Source organism: Chiroxiphia lanceolata, chromosome 16 (assembly GCF_009829145.1).
Source record: "Chiroxiphia lanceolata isolate bChiLan1 chromosome 16, bChiLan1.pri, whole genome shotgun sequence".
Lineage (NCBI taxonomy): Eukaryota > Metazoa > Chordata > Aves > Passeriformes > Pipridae > Chiroxiphia > Chiroxiphia lanceolata.
Genome location: NC_045652.1, coordinates 9,997,473 through 10,015,724, shown reverse-complemented (window position 1 = coordinate 10,015,724; position 18,252 = coordinate 9,997,473). Strand labels below are relative to the sequence as shown.

General features: G+C 37.0%; 1 protein-coding gene across 4 annotated transcripts in view; it reads right to left on the bottom strand.

Annotated features, from left to right (window-relative positions):
- TRRAP (transformation/transcription domain associated protein) overlaps positions 1-18,252 on the bottom strand; it is a 76,340-nt gene that overhangs the window by 50,552 nt on the left and 7,536 nt on the right. For all 4 annotated transcript variants that reach the window (XM_032703768.1, XM_032703770.1, XM_032703769.1 and 1 more), the window contains 20 exons: positions 18,046-18,142; positions 17,550-17,688; positions 16,631-16,709; positions 15,380-15,614; positions 14,287-14,614; positions 14,073-14,170; positions 13,251-13,445; positions 12,516-12,707; positions 10,933-11,098; positions 9,439-9,695; positions 8,690-8,890; positions 7,611-7,762; positions 6,359-6,558; positions 5,106-5,323; positions 4,785-4,982; positions 3,642-3,902; positions 2,499-2,660; positions 2,168-2,264; positions 1,605-1,726; positions 323-493 (listed from right to left, as the gene is read on the bottom strand). In XM_032703768.1, the coding sequence (XP_032559659.1) occupies positions 323-493; positions 1,605-1,726; positions 2,168-2,264; positions 2,499-2,660; positions 3,642-3,902; positions 4,785-4,982; positions 5,106-5,323; positions 6,359-6,558; positions 7,611-7,762; positions 8,690-8,890; positions 9,439-9,695; positions 10,933-11,098; positions 12,516-12,707; positions 13,251-13,445; positions 14,073-14,170; positions 14,287-14,614; positions 15,380-15,614; positions 16,631-16,709; positions 17,550-17,688; positions 18,046-18,142 (3,568 nt within the window). The remainder of the gene's footprint in view (positions 1-322; positions 494-1,604; positions 1,727-2,167; positions 2,265-2,498; positions 2,661-3,641; positions 3,903-4,784; positions 4,983-5,105; positions 5,324-6,358; positions 6,559-7,610; positions 7,763-8,689; positions 8,891-9,438; positions 9,696-10,932; positions 11,099-12,515; positions 12,708-13,250; positions 13,446-14,072; positions 14,171-14,286; positions 14,615-15,379; positions 15,615-16,630; positions 16,710-17,549; positions 17,689-18,045; positions 18,143-18,252) is intronic.

Here is an 18,252-nt window from a genome sequence, read left to right as displayed (position 1 = left end):
CCATTAAGAAGTAAAATATATTTTCAAGGTACTGGTGGCATCTTGCTTAAAGATAAATTTGTCCAAGCAGACCTTAGCATAAGTAGGTATGTCTTCACTAAAAAATAACATCTCTTAACTTTTTGGTTTAGCAGCTCTTTAAAAATACACTCAAAATGTTTAAAGAAATCACATTTTTATTAATTGTGAAACAAAAATCTTTCAATTCCAACACACACATTGAGTCACTACTGAATTGTTCTTTGACTTTTCACCAACACAAATAGTAGCTAGAAGAAAAATTCTTCGGGAAGAGCTAAAGAAAAAACTTGAATGGGCTTACCATCATCTGATCACAGAATTTATCATTGAAAGAGTTGGGGAAAAGTCTGGTAACTGATGTCAAACGATTCACAACGTTCAGGGTCAGGCTTCGATAGTCTCCCAACATCATCAGCAATGGTCTCATGTGGGTGTGGATTTGATCCACTTCTATGGTAGCTCCTTCCAAGAACTGCAAGAGAGTACATGACTAAGATACAGGTGGAGAGGGAAGTGACTTCTGTGCAAGCATCTTTCTTAAAGAGATTCAGCTGACTTGATTTTTCTTCTCGTATTTTGCACTTTCAGAATGTAATAGCTCAAACAACACTTATTGCTGGAAATGTATCCAGTGACAGGATGGATTTGGGAAGCACTGAAGTATTTCTGACACACTGCAGGATATTCCATAAAATAATCAAGTAGGAGACCTTATTACAGACAGATTGAAAAACTGCTACAGCTATAAATTAAATACACAGCTATGGATGAACTACTTAGACACTGCTTTATTAAGAACTGCCTGTGAATGTGGCCAAAGGCAATAGAGCAAATTTCTGTGTTACAATTTGCATGCATCCTGAGCAACATAAAAGGTCAGAAGAACCTGTCTGCAAGCAGCCAGAGAGAATATTTCCTGTCATAACCAAACATCCTGTGGGCATGAATTTATCACAGGGAAAAAAACTACAAAAATCTGATGTGTAAGTCAAACAATCCTTATTTGTTCCCTCTTACATCTCAACCCAACTGTACTGTCAACAAATCACAAATAATAAGTACATTCCCTCTCATGACCAGAGTGACAGGAAAAGACATCTGACTTTTGGTCAGTCAATGGCATAAACAAATGCAAACAGTTACATTCCCTGTTACATGTCAGTCAATCTACACAGCATTACTTACAGCATCTTTGTAATTTCATTAGCTTTGTTTTCATTTTAGAAGAATAGTACTAAAATCTTGCTGAATTGGAACTAGGCACAGTTATTGGACAACAAATCATGATGAACAAATATCTTTTTCCCTGTCCTTCCAGCTGGACAGAAAGACTGAAAAGATTTAGCATGGTCCTTATCCAAGAGTTTATAATGCTTAATTTCAAGCTGGATAATTTTTATGGCTAAGTTCAGGCCCCCAGAAGACCACATCTGACAGAAACTCCTATCAAGTGTCACCAACAAAAACTGAACAGAGCAGCCAGGATTCCCTGTAGAGAACTTCCCCAAGAAGTTTTGTACCAAGGAAGTAAAGCAGAGAGAACAATGGCCTCAAAAGGAATGTTGTTCATTTAACACAGTCACCTTTCTCATGCATGCTTCTCCTGCCTCCTGCAGTTCATTATTTGTTGAATTCAGTGCCTTGAAGAGTGCAGCAATGATCTTCTCTCTTGACTGAGGCAAGTAATTGCAGGCAGCTAGAGCATCTGCAAATATCAAAGGAAATTTGTTCTCTTTGTTAACACAATTTCAAAAGAGAGGGGAAAATAAACCCTAATTCTACACCACTTCTAGTTTCTTTTTATGTCATCTTAAATTACAAACAGCTAAAGCATTACACACATTGCCAAAACAAGATACATCACAAAACAGTAAAAGAATGGGAACTCTATTAGTGTTCTTAAGTTTTCCTAATGCTATATAACATAATTAATCTCAAACTGTTTAGGGTTCATTTCAGAAACTAAATTCTAGTCATTAAGAAAGCAGCCATACTTTCCCATTATTCTCTCCATTAAACTGTGACCTCTAGAGAGCAGTCATCAGTCTTCCAGGGCTCAGGTTTTCTGCTGATCCTGGGAAGCAAACTGCCCATTGCTCACAAGGACACTTGACTACATCAAACTTTGTTCAGGAATTTTACTTACTTAAGGCTGCAATTCGAAGAGGTACAAGAGATGGAAGACTTTTGTAACAAGGTAGTTTCATTAAGGCAGAGTCTTCAGCCTCACATAAATTCAATAACTAGGAAAAAAATAAACAATCATTTTAGCATCATGACTCACATTTGAAACTGAACCTTTTGAGTCTTGTTTCCTCAGAGCCAAGTTTATGGAAACACATTAATCAACCTTCACATTTCACCTTCTGAAAGTTTTAAAACGCACAAAGAAAAATGCGTATTTTTAACACTGAAAGTACTAACACCATCACTCATAAGTATCTACATTCAAATATAAGAACATAAAGAGAAAGTACCTCTGTGTAGAAAACTTTGTGTTCCACAACATTTAGATCCATTGTAAACAATCGGGGTTGCAGGGTTGTGCAAAAGGTATTTCCCTCCATCAGGCCAATCTGGGCATTTGCAGGTTGATGCCTAAGTAGATGCTTTTTAGGAGGAACCATGTCTTGGAGAACCTACACAACACAATTTAGATGACTGAATTAGTATCCTATTCAAATGACCCCACAGACCCAGGCACTGAGAAGACACCACTAATCATGGCTGCACATTTCTATCCATTTGCTCCAGATGTATGGCTTGAGAAATCATTAAGGAAGAACAAAAGTATTTCTCTGAACTACTTTAATTCAGCCAGTTCACAAAACAATGCAGTATCTGTAATTAATACATATTCTCTGTTAAATATATCTATTATATTTAATAACTTCACATGGTGTTATAAACAACAAAGAAATTCATAAATTGAAGCATTTCAAACATTCAAGTAAAGAAAGAGTATTTTAAGCTCCTGACATATCAGAAAAACAAAAAAGTTAGTGTAACTTCTTTCCATCACACCAACTTCTCACTCTCCTCCATAAACATCTTTAGCAAAACAAGATATCAATTAGGAGGCTTGTCTGTATGTTCCCAAACTACAGTAATGACATCTCTGGTATGTTGTCGTGGTCCTTAGGGTTCATGTACATTCACTTATCTTTCAAGAGAATGAATGCTATTAGCATTAGTATCTAGCTAAAAGTTATTTCAACACCAGCTTGGATCTTTAGAGTCCCTTTCTGGATAGGGAAAGGCATAGCAATATGCCTCATATTTAGAGAATAACACAAAGTGGACATTCAAAATGCAGTATATACATGGCCTAGCTTATATCTGCTTAGTGGTTGCATGAGCAGCCCATAATTTAATGAAGTAAATGAACCTGAAGACACTATAAATACTGGTCAAGAGTCAGGCACAGCTGTATGAATTTCTATAGTGCTCCAGCCACTGTGTACTTTAAAACAACGAAACCCAGCAAATGACAAACATATGCTATCAAAGCACAAAGAACTTCATTTCCTAATGCGGAAAAACGTACCCAGGAAAGCATTTCTGCAAATCCAAACTGGAAAACAACTTTAAACTCAGGTTCAGTAGGTATTTCTGCTTACCTCTTTATGTGGCTCCATAATCACTGTGACACTTTTCCCAGTGACCTGTGCAAGCACCTGCAACGAATGCATGGCTTGTTTTCTCACAGTAGAGTTTGGAGAGGTTACTTCTCGAACAAGGTCATGTGTTACATGATGGAAAGACTTTTCCTGTGCTGCCAGGATTTCTTCTGTTTTTTCTTCATCTTTTAAAGGAGTTGCACATCTGATCAAGAGTTGTTCTAACGTGGTCTTTGCCATAGCAACTGCTCCATTGGAAACCTGGGGCATCACAGATTATTTTTATTAACTAAGTACAGAATAAAGACCTCAAATCTACACACTACTCACCAACAAACTTAGAATTTCATTTTGATGAATCCTGTGCAAATGGCTAAAACCATATAAAAATAAAACTTAAACAGAACACATATTCAAACAGTCTTCCCATCAATCATTCCAAAGTTGCAAGCTGCAGTGCAACATAATTTTATAAATGACCTCAAGCACTGGAATCCTTCACAATGAGAAATGATCAGGCAGATGGATCTCTAGGTACATATAACTACATACAGTTTTTTGGTAAAACACAAAATGAACAAAAAAATCAGTGGGTTTTGTGCATGTTTTTCAGGAAAAGAGGAAATGTTCTCAAATTTCACCAAGGGAGGTTTAAATTGGATACTGGAAAAGAAATTTCTTCAATGAAAGGATGGTCAAACATTGGAATAGACTGTCCAGGGAAGCAGTAAGTGTTCAAAAAAATATAGATGTGGCGCTTGGGTATATAGTTTAGTGGTGAAGATGGTAGCATTCCATTAATGGTTGGACTTGATAATTATTTCCAACTAAACTTAATGATTCCATGACAAGTGACAGTGAATCCATGTTCTTTTGGTGACCTGCATGGGGCCTGTACATTTCTACTCTGAAAGAAAAAAGTGTAATCCCAAAAACTTCAGCAAAGTTATGTGGAAAAATCTGACCTCATTCCTAACTTTGGGTCTTGGTTTAAGTTAAAATGACTAAAATTCATTCTCAACAATTACAGATACGATGCATTCTGAAGGTCAGTAAAATCAAGATTAGCAAGAGTTCAATCTGTGTGAATTTAGGAACAGAAGTTTTCCCCACACGATTTGATATAATTCATTCATTACATACCTCTCCAGTCAAATCCATCATAACAAAGAGAAGGGCCTTCAGGAAAGTTTGCTGGTTCTGGAGAACCCAAATTAGCGGCAGCCGTTCCATAAGAAATTTAATTGACACAACACCTCCCAGTTTAGCATACCAGGCTTGCTCATAACAGCAAGCACATAAACGCTCCACAATGTACGAGAACAAGGGAAGCTGACAAGCCTGGAAACAAAGAAATGGGTCAGTTTGCCCTTTTCAGCTCATTGGCAGCCTCCAAAATTTTAGAAGCAAAATTGCATTGACTGAAACTGCACCGTTTAAATGCCTTTTTAAAAAAAAACTCACCCTTTCTTTTGAGCCCAAGATGATGCTCGCAACATCAAATATCACTGCTAGAGCCACCTCCCCTATTTTGCAGAGCTCCTTCTCCTCATATGCCATGCAGATTGCTATGGCATCAATAAGCACCAAGGGATCCATGCCTTTTGACCCATTTTCTTCGCTGTGAAACATGGCTGTGCTAGGCTGGCTTCCAACCTGATAGCACTGCAGCAAGAAAGGACCTGCAATTTGTAAAGGGGCAAAAAAGAGAGAGGGGGGAAATAAAGATAAAACAATAGATATTTCAATATGAATAGTCTTTTAATTAAATTTTACTACGCCTCAGACTAGCTAGTGGTGGAACCAGTAAGCCCTGTGCCTATTTGCATATAAATGAATTGTAAAGCATTCTTCACTTTCAGAAGAAAAAAAAAAGATTACATCTACTTGAATATTTTCTTCTATGCACTAGACTGTGCACTGTAAGATTTAATTAAAATGAAGAATCATAAAAATTCAAGTTACATTAATGTGACAATGAAGAGTGATATATCTACTGTATGTCTTTTCCCTCATTACTTGTCATACAGCCCAAATCCAAACAAAAACTTTCTTCATAGATACAAGACACTGCAGCACTCTAATGTTCAGTTAGTTCCTCCAATGATCCTTCAAAACCACAGCTGGAAACAACCCAATTAAAGATCATCCACAAAAATTACTGTGAGTATCAAGTTACACAAATGCTCTGGAACTATCACAGAATGAACGAGGTTGGAAAAGACCTCTGAGATCATCGAGTCCAACCTTTGACCCAACACCACCTTGTCTACTAGACCATGGCACTGAGTGCCACATCCAGTCTCTTAAACACCTCCAGGGACGATGACTCCACCTCCTCCCTGGGCAGCCCATTCCAATGCCCAATCACTCTCTCTGTAAGGAACTTCTTCCTAATGTCCAATCTAAACCTCCCCTGCTGTAGCTTAAGATTGTGCCCTCTTGTCCTAAAAACTATATACAGCTCCAAGCTGCAATTATTTCATTGGTTGCAGCATTTTGAGAGTATTATTAGGTGACTGTTTTTTAAAACCTGCTTAATTTTCACCAGTCAAAAGAATTAAGACGTAATTCATCCATCAGCAAAAAACCCCAACACAGCTGCACAGAGGTGACTGTAATATCATGGGTTTCTTAAACAAATTACTGCGAGTAAAAGCACAGACCCTTCCACTCCCCTCAGGAGAGGCCACAGGATCTGTGTCCCCATTACTCACCGCACTGCTGAGCCACTGCCACCATGGTGTAGTGGCGGATCAAACTGGCTACAAAGGGCAGGGCACTGGGCCTCAGGTCCTTGATCACCGCGGACATGAACGCCCCCGTCAGCGCCTGTTCGAAGGTTTTCCGAGCCGGAGTGTCCTGTGCTTTGTAGCGATGGGAGATGATCACACTGGGTATGGACTTCTCAGTAAAGCTGAAAGACAACAGACCTTCATTATAATCCTAAACTGCAGCACTGGCACCTCATTCACAACCACTGGAAAGCACTTGATTTAAAGTTTGCTCTTGATATATAACTCCTTCTCCACCTCCTGTTTTCCACTTATTTTGATAGAGCTAGACCAGTTCAGTTGGTCCGTATTAATTTTGTCAACCACTGGTCTCAAACATGATGGATAACTCAATTTCATCAGGAACATTTAAAGGCAGTGGTTTAGAAGAAGCCACGTATATACAAATAATAGGTATACAGGCATCACACAGCAACTCAATTACAGAATGTCATTTTCAATATTTTGACATTTTCCCCTTTTTTAAAATGACATTTGATTTTAATCTTGAATGATTGAAACAGTATTTATCAAATCACTGCCCAACAAAACCTATTCATTACAAAGCTATATTTATGTCAAATTTAAGAAGTCCAAACCGTGAAAGCTATTACGCTCTTTAGCAACATTTACTACACTTCAAGAGTAGAAGTCAGCACACACTTTTTGGGCAGAGATGTTAAAGCTGTCTAAAAATAATACACTCATTAAGTATCAATGACTAAAATTGTAGAAGAAGTAAAACAGAATTCAATAAAAAGCTCCCACACCAAGACAAATGGAGGTTATGTGTGTGACTGTGCTATAGCTTAGGGATTAAATGAAAGTGAAATTTGTTTCACTTTAGTAAAAGGTTAGATGTACATACAAAACATCCCAGTCTAAATTAATCTTTAAAATACAATTGAGTATCAGACTATTCCAACTATTTAAATATATGAAACTAAAATTCATTTTAAAAAGAAGTCTGATCATATGTAATAGATTATACATTAGACTGTGATTAGGGGAAGAAAAATAAACTATGAAACATTAACACAAGTCACCAGCATTAAATACTATGCTAACAAAATTCCTTTTTGCCAGCAGTTAAAAATCCCAGGAATTGCACAGACTAATCATTGCCTCTAAACCGGGTTGTTCTATAGACACTATAAATTTTACATACACATTTAGGTTTAAAGAATTGTCATACTTGGGATGTGCAAGGAGCTGGTATAATGCATGTTTATTGTCATCCAGGCTCATCATAGCCACCAGGAAACACTTGATGACCTCCCACGCCTGCCTCCGGTAATAGGGCTCCGTGTTGGCGCTCTTCAAACAGTCCAGGGCAGTCTCGATTGCCTGGGATGGGAAAGGAGAGAGTAACCAACCACTTCTGCTCTTTGCATTTACAGTTAATCAAGGGAATGGTATCATTAATATATATTAAAAGTAGCTTTTAAAGTATGTACAATTTGGAGTGCCTAAGCTAAGAAATGCACAGAGTGCCTGAGAGAGGGGGCTCGAAACTATTATGGTATTTGCTGTGCTTTTATATGTGTTAAGTTTCATGGCAGATACATTTATTTCCACAGTCAGAAAGCACTTCAAATTATGAGTGAGGCAAACCTTCACTCTCTCTCTCTTCTCCCTCAAAAGACATTTTCTTCACCTTCCCTCGAGCAGTAATTGCTGTTCCTAATCCCTACATACTATATGTCTACAGTGCATTTATATCCACATGTAAATGTACCAAAAATACTCTGTCTTACAACAGAGCAATTTGTATTTTCCATGCATGATGAAATGTCCCTGCAAGCAACTTCTAAACACGGCTTACTTAATGGAAATAATAGTATTCTTTAGCAAGAAGATTTAATACATTTGAGAATAATTCAAATCAATTTCTTAAGATATGAAGATGACTAAAAAGGGGGGGTACATCTCTTTAGGAAATGTCTATGCTTTATATATATATATATTCCTGCTCCTCACCTAAGAAACACACTGAAAGTTGCAATCTTACCCAGTCTGTAATTGTGTGAAACCATTTACTTGTGCCAGTTAAGCTCTCTATTCTATCACTTTGTAAGAGTAGAACAGCATGTCTAAATCCATTATTTTGGGGATGACATATGACACAGTTTATATGGGAAATAAAGAAAGAACTGGCAGACATACCACACATTTTATGGAGGTTTTACAAGCGAACAAACTTAGTAAATTTTCCTTTATTACAGATACTTTTCGAGTTGGTTTCTCAGCACTGAAAGTAAGCGAAGCCCTTACCTTTTCCATTGGGAGCTGAATGGATGCTTTGCAGTCTGAAAATTCAATCGTAATACTGGGTCCTTGGATTTCTGTGACTACATATTGCAGTTTCTGTGATTCCTTTAACATCTTCCTGTTACTTCCACCAAACTTGCCCAGCACACGATAAGCCACGTGAGAGATGCTGTCTGCGGGGTTGCGCAGAGTGCGCCACAGAGCCTGCATTCCAAACGGGACACGGAATTACTGCAACGGAATTACTGAGTGGAATTACTGCAAAACGTTTTTCAAGTTTAATGTAAAAAAATATTTCAAGGGCAAAGTATGTGCAAGCACTGCATTAGGGGAAATAGCCACATTTAAAACATTGTTCTGAATTTTAGCCACATCATCTTCATTGCATACCTAAGGCTTAATGACATGTTGAAGGTAATTGGCTTCCCTTGGTTTTTTGTTTTGTTTTTTTAATGATCCAATTCTAATTATTCTCTCATTAATCACTGCTCATTAAGTTATTGCTACTGAGTCCCACATCTTAACTTTAACCCTTTAACAAAGTATATAGAAGGAAAAATTCATTCACTTCTAATTTTCAGAGTTTTCAGCTTAACAGCACAACAACAGCTGTCCTTTTACACACACATCTGGCTGGTACAGTTCTCATGACAGATTTTTCAAGTTTTTATAACCAAAGCTTCATACAAATTTCTAACAATATTTAGCAAATCAATGACCTCTTGTGGTCTAACAGGAAACAACACATTTACCTGCATTAGCTCAGCTCGCACTGGCTGAATATGATCATACAGGAAGTCTGGCTGCAAGTTATCCACACACAATTCCAGAGTTCTTAAGCCTTGGCTAACCAGGGTCTGGGATCCATTGAGAGCTGACACCAAGGGGTCCATCAGCATTGGCAGATAGGGCAGCAACGAGCTCAAACGAACAGGCACAGTGAGGCAGAGCTCTACAAACAAGTCCTTCATGTGTTGCTTATGAAGCCCACTTTGTAACATATTAAGTCCTGAAAATCATGGATAAGTTACACAGTCAAAGGAAAAAGATAGTGCCCAGCTTATTGTTACAAATTGCTATTTCCTAAATTTTGAACAACCTGACATTTTTAAATTCTGCAGAGCTTACAGGTCTGTAAATAATGGATTTACAAAATATTATACCATCCATAATTCTAACTTACATCTAAGGATTTCATGCAGAGAATGCTTTTTTAGGTACATGCATACAGAAAGGAAGAGTATCTATGCATATTATAAAGTTTGATACTAGATTCAACAAAGCAGCATTTGAATACAGCAGATGAAAAAAGAAAAAGATAATTGGACTCAAACTTCAGCCTTGTAACTATAAAAAAAAATCCCACACAGAACAAATTGTTTTTAAAATATTGGGAGTCCTGAAAAGAAACATTTAATGAGTTCAAGTACACTCACTGTCCCATACAGCCTAAGCATATTCCCCAAGTTATTTTTCTCCCCATGAAGATTCCACATACTCCATAAACCAAGCAACCTCTTCTACACTGACACGTTCTACATAATGATTTATTGTTAATGGACATACTTCCTAACCAGAATAAAAACTGTCCCTACAGCTGTAGATGAGAACCAGTTACAGTCCTGGAATAGTTCCAATTAGCTTGTCCTTAGGTTTAAGTAGTTCTCCACATTTCCTTGTTCACCCTCAATATCCCTGGAACACAGTCCTTGCAAGCAGAAACGCTCAATTAATCAAACTGATTGTTATTTCCACTTCTTTCTGCAGACTGGCACTACTTGCATTTCTATTCATAATGCCCTTGCAGGTGCACACACATGCCCTCAACTGCAGAACCACCAGAGCTTTGCTGTAATGCTCTTCCCACAAAACCAGTGATGGCCTGGAAATGTTGCTTCTCCTACTCACTTCTCCCTCAATGCTTTAAGCCAACAAAGTTACCCACAGCCAAAAAACCAAAAGAAACAAACAAGAAAATCCCACAAGGCCCACAATAAAAAGCAGAAAAACAAGCAGCAGAAATTGTGAAGCAGCCAAAACTATGGAGCCTGAAGCAGCTGATAGTAAACGAAAATAAGCCACATTCAAGATATTTAATCAACTGCTAAGCTAAAAATCAGAAGCTACTTATCAGGGTTAGGGCTTTAATTTGGGGGGGGGGATTTAATTACAGAACATAACTTTATTACTACTATTTACATAAAAAAAATCAGAAGGTGGGGTGGGGAAAGAAGGTATTGTTCTACCTTGCAGTAAGTTTGGTAACAGCGGCAAGAATTCTTGGTATAACAGATCATGACTGCCTCCTCCAATAGATCTGAACAGTGCTCTGAGCAGCAGGAAATAGTTATAGGGCTCTTTGGCAGTCTGTGCAAGTTCCATAGAGCTGTTCACAATCTTGTGCAAATGTGGCTATAAAGAAAATAAAGCCTGAAGATTAATAAAATACCCATTTTATCATCATCGTACTGTACAAGAGTTCAGCATGAGATTCTGCGAATTTGACACAATGAAAAATCTTTGCTCTACAGAACCTGGGGATGTGGAGCTGAAATCAGGTGTCAGAATGACAAGAAATGACACTTGACAATATTAATTTACTCCTGATTTAACTTCATCACTAGTTCTTAATTTCATTTTGAAAGCAAATTCTTTTAAATAAAAAAAAAAGTTACAGAAGTGGTGGCCTTTCTAGAGCAGAGGACAATAACAGTTTGAAGGAATCATTAAAGAGTTGATAAATACAAGTATTCTCACAGATCAGGGACAAACAGTAACACAATTCTGGATTTTATTAACATCTAAAAAGCTCTCCACATTGCTATGCAAATGTTGCAAATGGCCTCCATCATTCAATTAAATTGTCTACCCAAGGCCCCTATCATCAATCCTGCAGAAACAAAAAAAGTAACAGAAGCATGAAACTGTGAAGGTAGTAAATTACACTCTTTAAATTTCATCTCCAGCTTATAAAATCCAAATGACCTTGATTCTGATGACAAACTACAAGAGCTTAAGCAAGATTACATAAATACTGCTTCATATTACTAATGAATATTGCTTCATATTATGGCTACCTTTCAAAGAACCTGGAAAATTGGTGGGCCCCACTCTGTTCTACACAGTTGCCTGTATCAGAAATTTTGTTTGTCATAAGGTAGAAGGAAGAGAAATGAAATGATGAGAGAACAATCAGTGTTCCATTAAAATCTTAAATATCTTTTCTAAGTATAGGCAGCTGTTGCTTTTATGAGAAGTGCACAGTCTTGCTTCAAGCTCAGCATTTCTAAATTCCCTGAATAATGAGATGATCTCATCAACATAAATAGATCCCTGGAATACAGACAATATGTTGTAAACGGAAAAAAGCAGCATTCCTTAAACCCAGAATTTCAAGAGCATAGAAATATCTAACTCAAGAGGTAGATGTCATTGAATATGACAGGAGCAAATAACATTCACCACACACAAAAGTGATTTCAATCCAAGCAAAACTTCTATGTTAACGTGGAAACAAAGGTGAAAAATATGCGAGATGTGCATCTTCTGACCGTGAAGTTACATGGGTTTATGGTAATCACAGAACACAATCATGGGTTGGCCATTTATACTCAGAATTAGTTCAACACTTCATAGTTTCAAATATGAAGCAAACGTTCACAGAAACCACCTCTTATAAATAAGACAACCTACTTGGCATTTGGAAAAAATGGAGATGTATCATTAGGAGTGCTTCGAACATTAAAAGACTCTCAAATGCTAGACAGTATAAAACTCTTAAGAGCCTTGTTTTTAAAACAGACTTGTTTTTAACACAAATGACCTTTACCTTCAGCATTTGTTCATTTTCAGCTGCAAACAGTGAGACAGAGCCAAAGACTAACTTGAACAGCTTGAGATACAGATTGGAGAGTTCCACATTAGAGCCCATTTCTGGCAGCCGATCCAGGAGATACTCCACCAAAATTGTTGCAAAGAGGGCAGAGGTAGTAGGGTTTGCCAAGAAGGAATTGGCAACAATCTATAAAAGGAAAGCAGAAAGAAGTTATTACTGCTGTAATAAAAAGAACAAAAGGATAAAAGCACTATCCATTAAAAACAACAAAACCCTAAGACTGATTTCTTTCCCCATCTCCACTGCTACCCAAGTGATTCAGGTTGTCCTCAGTGGAAAACAATCATATATGTAACTTAACATTCAAGTTTGAAGTTTAATTTTAAATGGATATTATAAGATTTGCATTCTGTAAAACAGTAGAACATTAACACAACAACCTGAACAAAACAACAACTCCACAGTGTTCAATACTGTTCAAGAATAAATTCCATTCATATCTTCTAGAAGTGCTCATGTTTCTACTGCATCACTGTGTCTGGAAAGGTTTTGGAAAATCCACGTTCACATTATTTTCATAGACTACTTTTTCTATAGACTGCTTCCAGTCCTACATGCTAATTTCAACATTATTAGTTATAATTCCACTTCAGCCATATGTCCCTCAAGGCATAACATATTTCCTACATGCTTTTTATTATCAATTTTAAAAAGTAAACAAAAACATACCTGAAGAGCATAGTTTTTTGAGATTCTCTCCACCATGTAAGGAACAGTAGTTTGAAAGATTTCTTTAAAAGTTAAAGGGTTCATCATTGTAAACACACCAGCAAAATGCTCCAGAACTTCCTTTTCCTCTTTCATCCTGACTGTCTGACAGTTTGCTACTCGAACATATGTCTGTCCATTTCCTGCTATTTGAACCTAAATACAGCAATTGAGAAAACACATATACCAGTTACAGAATTTGAGTAACTTTCCCCCCCGTTATTCTTAAAAGTCTTTTGGTAAAAAGCCTTAGATTTAATAGGTTTCACATGCAATTAGGAGCTGGGCAAAAGAGCCAATCATGACAAAAATATTAAAATAGAGCTTTTTCAGCACAGATTTTAAAACTATGACATTAGGAGTGGAAAAAGATGAGAGCAGGAGATATCAGTGCGTTTGTAAAGCTACTTAATACCCAATCACACACATTTACATTTCATCAGTACTGTGTGTAACTGCAGAAGATTAACAGAGACATGTGAATGCTTGGACTGATAGCTAAACTATCTCTTTCAAGAAAAGATTTAATCCACCACATGAAAGAACTATTTTTAGTCTGATGTGCCTGCATAAACACAGACAATAATGGTTGTTAAGAAAACAACCTAGTCCTTGCAAGTGGTACTTTGAAATTCGGAGAATTTCTCAATATCCTTGGTAAAGACTTACTGAAAAAACACTACATGTGAAATTTGTCTTTCAGCTGACAAGTAAATCCTTATTAAAAGATCTAACACAAAATCAACTGTATAAATCAAAGTGTGATGTGGGCAGGTTACATACCTGATAAATATCCAAAGCTTGCATTGCATATTTTACCAGTTTTATATAGATTTGTGTCTCCTTAGGTTGCAACTGTTTATTGGGAATGAATTGTGCTTCTGAAAGAAGAATAAGATAGTAGTTAGCCATTAAAAATACTATTTGCTTTCATGCTAGAGAGTTTTTACTGTAGAATTATGAAAGATAAATGTAATTAAATATTAGACAGCTTTACCCCCAGGAGCTTTGCATGACGTGATGCCCCACGTGATTGTCTTGACACCACAGACCAAAGTTTTCACCAGGCTCCGGCAATCTGTGACCTGGAATGTCTGTTTATCTTCTTTTTCCTTCTCCCCTTGTTTTTCAAATACAGGTACTGGTGCAGGGGCCACTGGAGTGGCTGGGGCAGGAGATGGAACAGGAACTGGGGCTGCATTTGCTGCTGTTGGTACCCCGGGTAATGCGGCTTCGGCAGCGCCGAGCTCAGACTGGGGCTTGCATTTCTTAAAAATTACAGACAGCTGGTACCGGGCTATAGTGTGGAATTTCAGAACAAAGACCTAAGGCACAAAGAGGAAAAGCAAATGAAAGAGTAAGGGAGGTGGAAGGGAAAAGAGAATGTTTATTCCTCAAAAATCAATCTAAATTTAAAAATACTAATACCGCAAGTCAGCATATTGAGATCAATAAAACAACTATTTCTGAAGTCATTCAAATGAAGCAAACATTTTTAAGCCTATCAAAGTAGTTTGTTTACTTTAAACAATTGGTGCATTCCCCATTTAAAAAAAAAAAAAAAAGATCAGTAGGTCTTCAATGTGAATATATTTCAAATTTTACAGATTTTGTTGTGCTATACCAAGGACCTGTGAGAAAATCCTCTTTCAGGTTTTAAAAAAAAAAAACCACACCAAAAAGAACTCACACATAACCACAAAGCATTAAAAAATACCAGTCTTATATGCTATTAAGCAGGGGAAAAAGGTTATAACTACAATTTAAAATAAATTAATTAAAAAAAATAAAACCAGCAGTTAAGCTACCATAAAACAGACATTCAGATATTCAGTTTCCTGCTTTGAAACAAGTCGCTGGATGAAGCTGATTTCACAAAGTATCTCCATATCTCCACTACACTTGAGATATTATCTGAGCTGCACAGCATTCTAAAAAACCCTTCTCTGAAGCACTAAAGTGAAATACAGTCCACAGGCTGTTTCTACACATTCTCATTTCTGAAGAAAGGAAAAATTAAAATGTGATTGACAACATACTATAAAATAGGATATTTAACTTATTATGAAAAGTTTTAAATAAATCAATACCTCCAGCATTCTCATAAGAATATCTCTACCATTTCCATTTTCCTGTTCACTTTTAGACCTGATACAGTCTACCAAATTTAGCAGAAGCTTGCAAGACATGGTCTGGATACTGCTGGGCAAGGACTCATCATCAATGTTCTTGGCAAACAACTGGACAGCAAGAGAGAGGTCATTGAGTGGCAAATGCTGCCGGACATGATGAACCAGGTCTGCCAGAGTGCTGTAAGCCAGGGGTCTGTTGGTAAAAACAGGAAAGGAAGAACACACGTTCTGAGTCCAGTTAAAATTGTTGTTAACTTGAGTTAAAACAAATAGTTCCTGCCTGGAGCTATTTCCAAATTTCTAAATGTAAGTTTTCTATTTTCACATGCAGACCCAGAGCTCACAAGGCTTTTTCGGTTACACGAGAGAATTATGACCTGTACAATCTACCCCAAGATGCAGCAATCTGGCCCATAACACCTCTCTGAGCTTTCTTTCCTCCCCTGCAGAACATCCCAGCACATATTTTCATGTACATACAGTTCACAGCAAATTAGCACATTTTAAGCCACATTCTGAGCAGTGTTGGTGAGCTGTTTCACAATTAATCATTGCTGATTCATTATTCCCAAAGCAGTTATGAAAACTGTTACATTTTAAAAATCATTTGCTTTTAACTACCAGGTTAAGCATCTAGTACAGCAAATACTTCAAAATATATGTTGTCAATATGGTACACTTGATACTTAAGCAAGAGGAAATAATTCTCCTAGTTCATGTACTTTATTATGGTCAGCAAGCTCACCTAAAATCTAGAATGTTGAAGACACAGAAAGTAAGTATTGTCCCCATGTACTTTTTCAACTGCAAATGAGTAAGTTTTAAGGTAGTGATTAATAAAACAGTTTAAATCTCATTCAGATTTTACACTGGACATAAGATTAAGGGTGTTTCATGAAATATTGGCAGATATTGAGTTGATTTCACTGTGACCACTGTTTTGCCTCTGCTCTGCCACTTAAAAAAATGAAATCATTTTCATTCACCCATTTATCTCATTTTGCCCTACACTCACCCTACCATGCTGAAGTATTAAACAACAGCCTCTCTTTACAGCAGCACAAGCCCTGCCAATAAAACAATCTAATAAAATTAGTTCTTTGAAGCAAAGATTTAGGACCCTATACAGACATTCCTGTAAATATTAATAACTTCAAAGGTAACCACCCCTGCCAGGCACTTAAATAGCTTTTCTAAACTCTGTCCTACCTTAGTGTCTCTCTGGCAGTGTATCCAGAGCCAATAAGTATAGATTCATCAAACAGCTTGTCCATACATGGAATAAATTCTATAATTTAAAAAACAGAGAGAAAAGTGAAAATGCTATACGTAATGATTGGCAAAGGAAATAATCAAAATAAGATAGTTAAGCATTAAACCACTCAACTTAGGTATTCAAACCTAAGTCAGAAAGTGGTCTTATTACAAAATTAATTCCTGAAGCTTATAAAAGGCCATGTTATTAAGGAGAGGCTAAAAAATGTAGAACAAATAAGCTAATTTCTTTAGAAAAACAGCAAAGGAACAGTTTTCCATGTGACCACAACAGTAAATTCCAGAACTAGGAAACAAACTTAGCTTTTTCTTTTGGCAATCTAACAAAATTTGAGACATTGCACTACCCCAGAACTGCTGTTAGCAGAAGGAAAAGGAAGGGGACCACACAGTCAAGTAAGTACACTCATCTCCAGTTGTGCAATTCTGCCAGAATAGGACATGTCCACCAAACCTAGTTACTTCAGGCAGACCAAAAATGCTAGAGACAAATACTGTGAGCAAACATATGGTATGAGCTTTTGACAGAACTACTTCCATTCAGGTTAACAAACTAGTACTATAAAATACCCATACAATTGTAGGCACAATTACAAACCACCACAAATTTGTATCATCACATGGTGATTACATGGAAAGCTAGAGAAGCCAGTTGGTCAGTCTGCCAACCTTATTCAGATGACTTCATTTTTTAAGGAAAAAGAAAAAAACGTAGACCAAAAATCACACCTACACCCAAAATAATCAGAAGTATGTCACAGTCCAAAACAAATGAGCAATCTGCCTCTTGCATACACAGAAATAGCTGAAATCTTTCCAGTTTATAGGTACTCTTATAAGAAGTTCTACATACGGCTCCTCAGGTCTGTTGTCAGGATGTGTTTAGCAGCAATCAGAAGCTCCTTCCGGAGATGGGCTGTTTCAGCTGGACAATTGGAGAGCAACTGCAACATTCCTTTGACCATTTGCTGAGAATATTTAGCCACTAATTCCTACAACAAAAATATAACATGAGTACAACTATTATGACATTTTGTTCTTGCTTTACGTTTGCAAAATAACGTTCAAATAAAATTCATTTGTTGCTCTTTAAGAAGTCTACTTCTAAAACTAAAATACAATAGTCATTCCCTAAATGCCCAGAGAGGGGGAATGGAACATTTTTACTTTGCATTCACATGAGGATGCTTCTGAAAGGATAACCAAGTACAGCCCTACCTTCAAATTTGTTACACAAATGCTCCTCTCTCCAGTCCCTGATGCACTGCAGTCATGCTGGTCACTTGCCTGCCATAAAGCAACTAGAAATCTGTTGCATTAAGTAACAAAGCAATAAAAATGCATCCTACCTGGTAAATTCTGATGATATAAGCCAGAAAAGACAAGGTTTTAATCTGAGCAGCGATGAAATCAGCATACAATTCCTTGTTGTAAAGTTTGTGTTGTCTGAAAGTAAATGGAACAGTGGTTACGATTTTGTTCCTCCTCTCTAATACCTTCACTCAACAAATTCCCTAAAGTTTCTAATTACATCATCTTCTAGTGAGGTTCTTGCT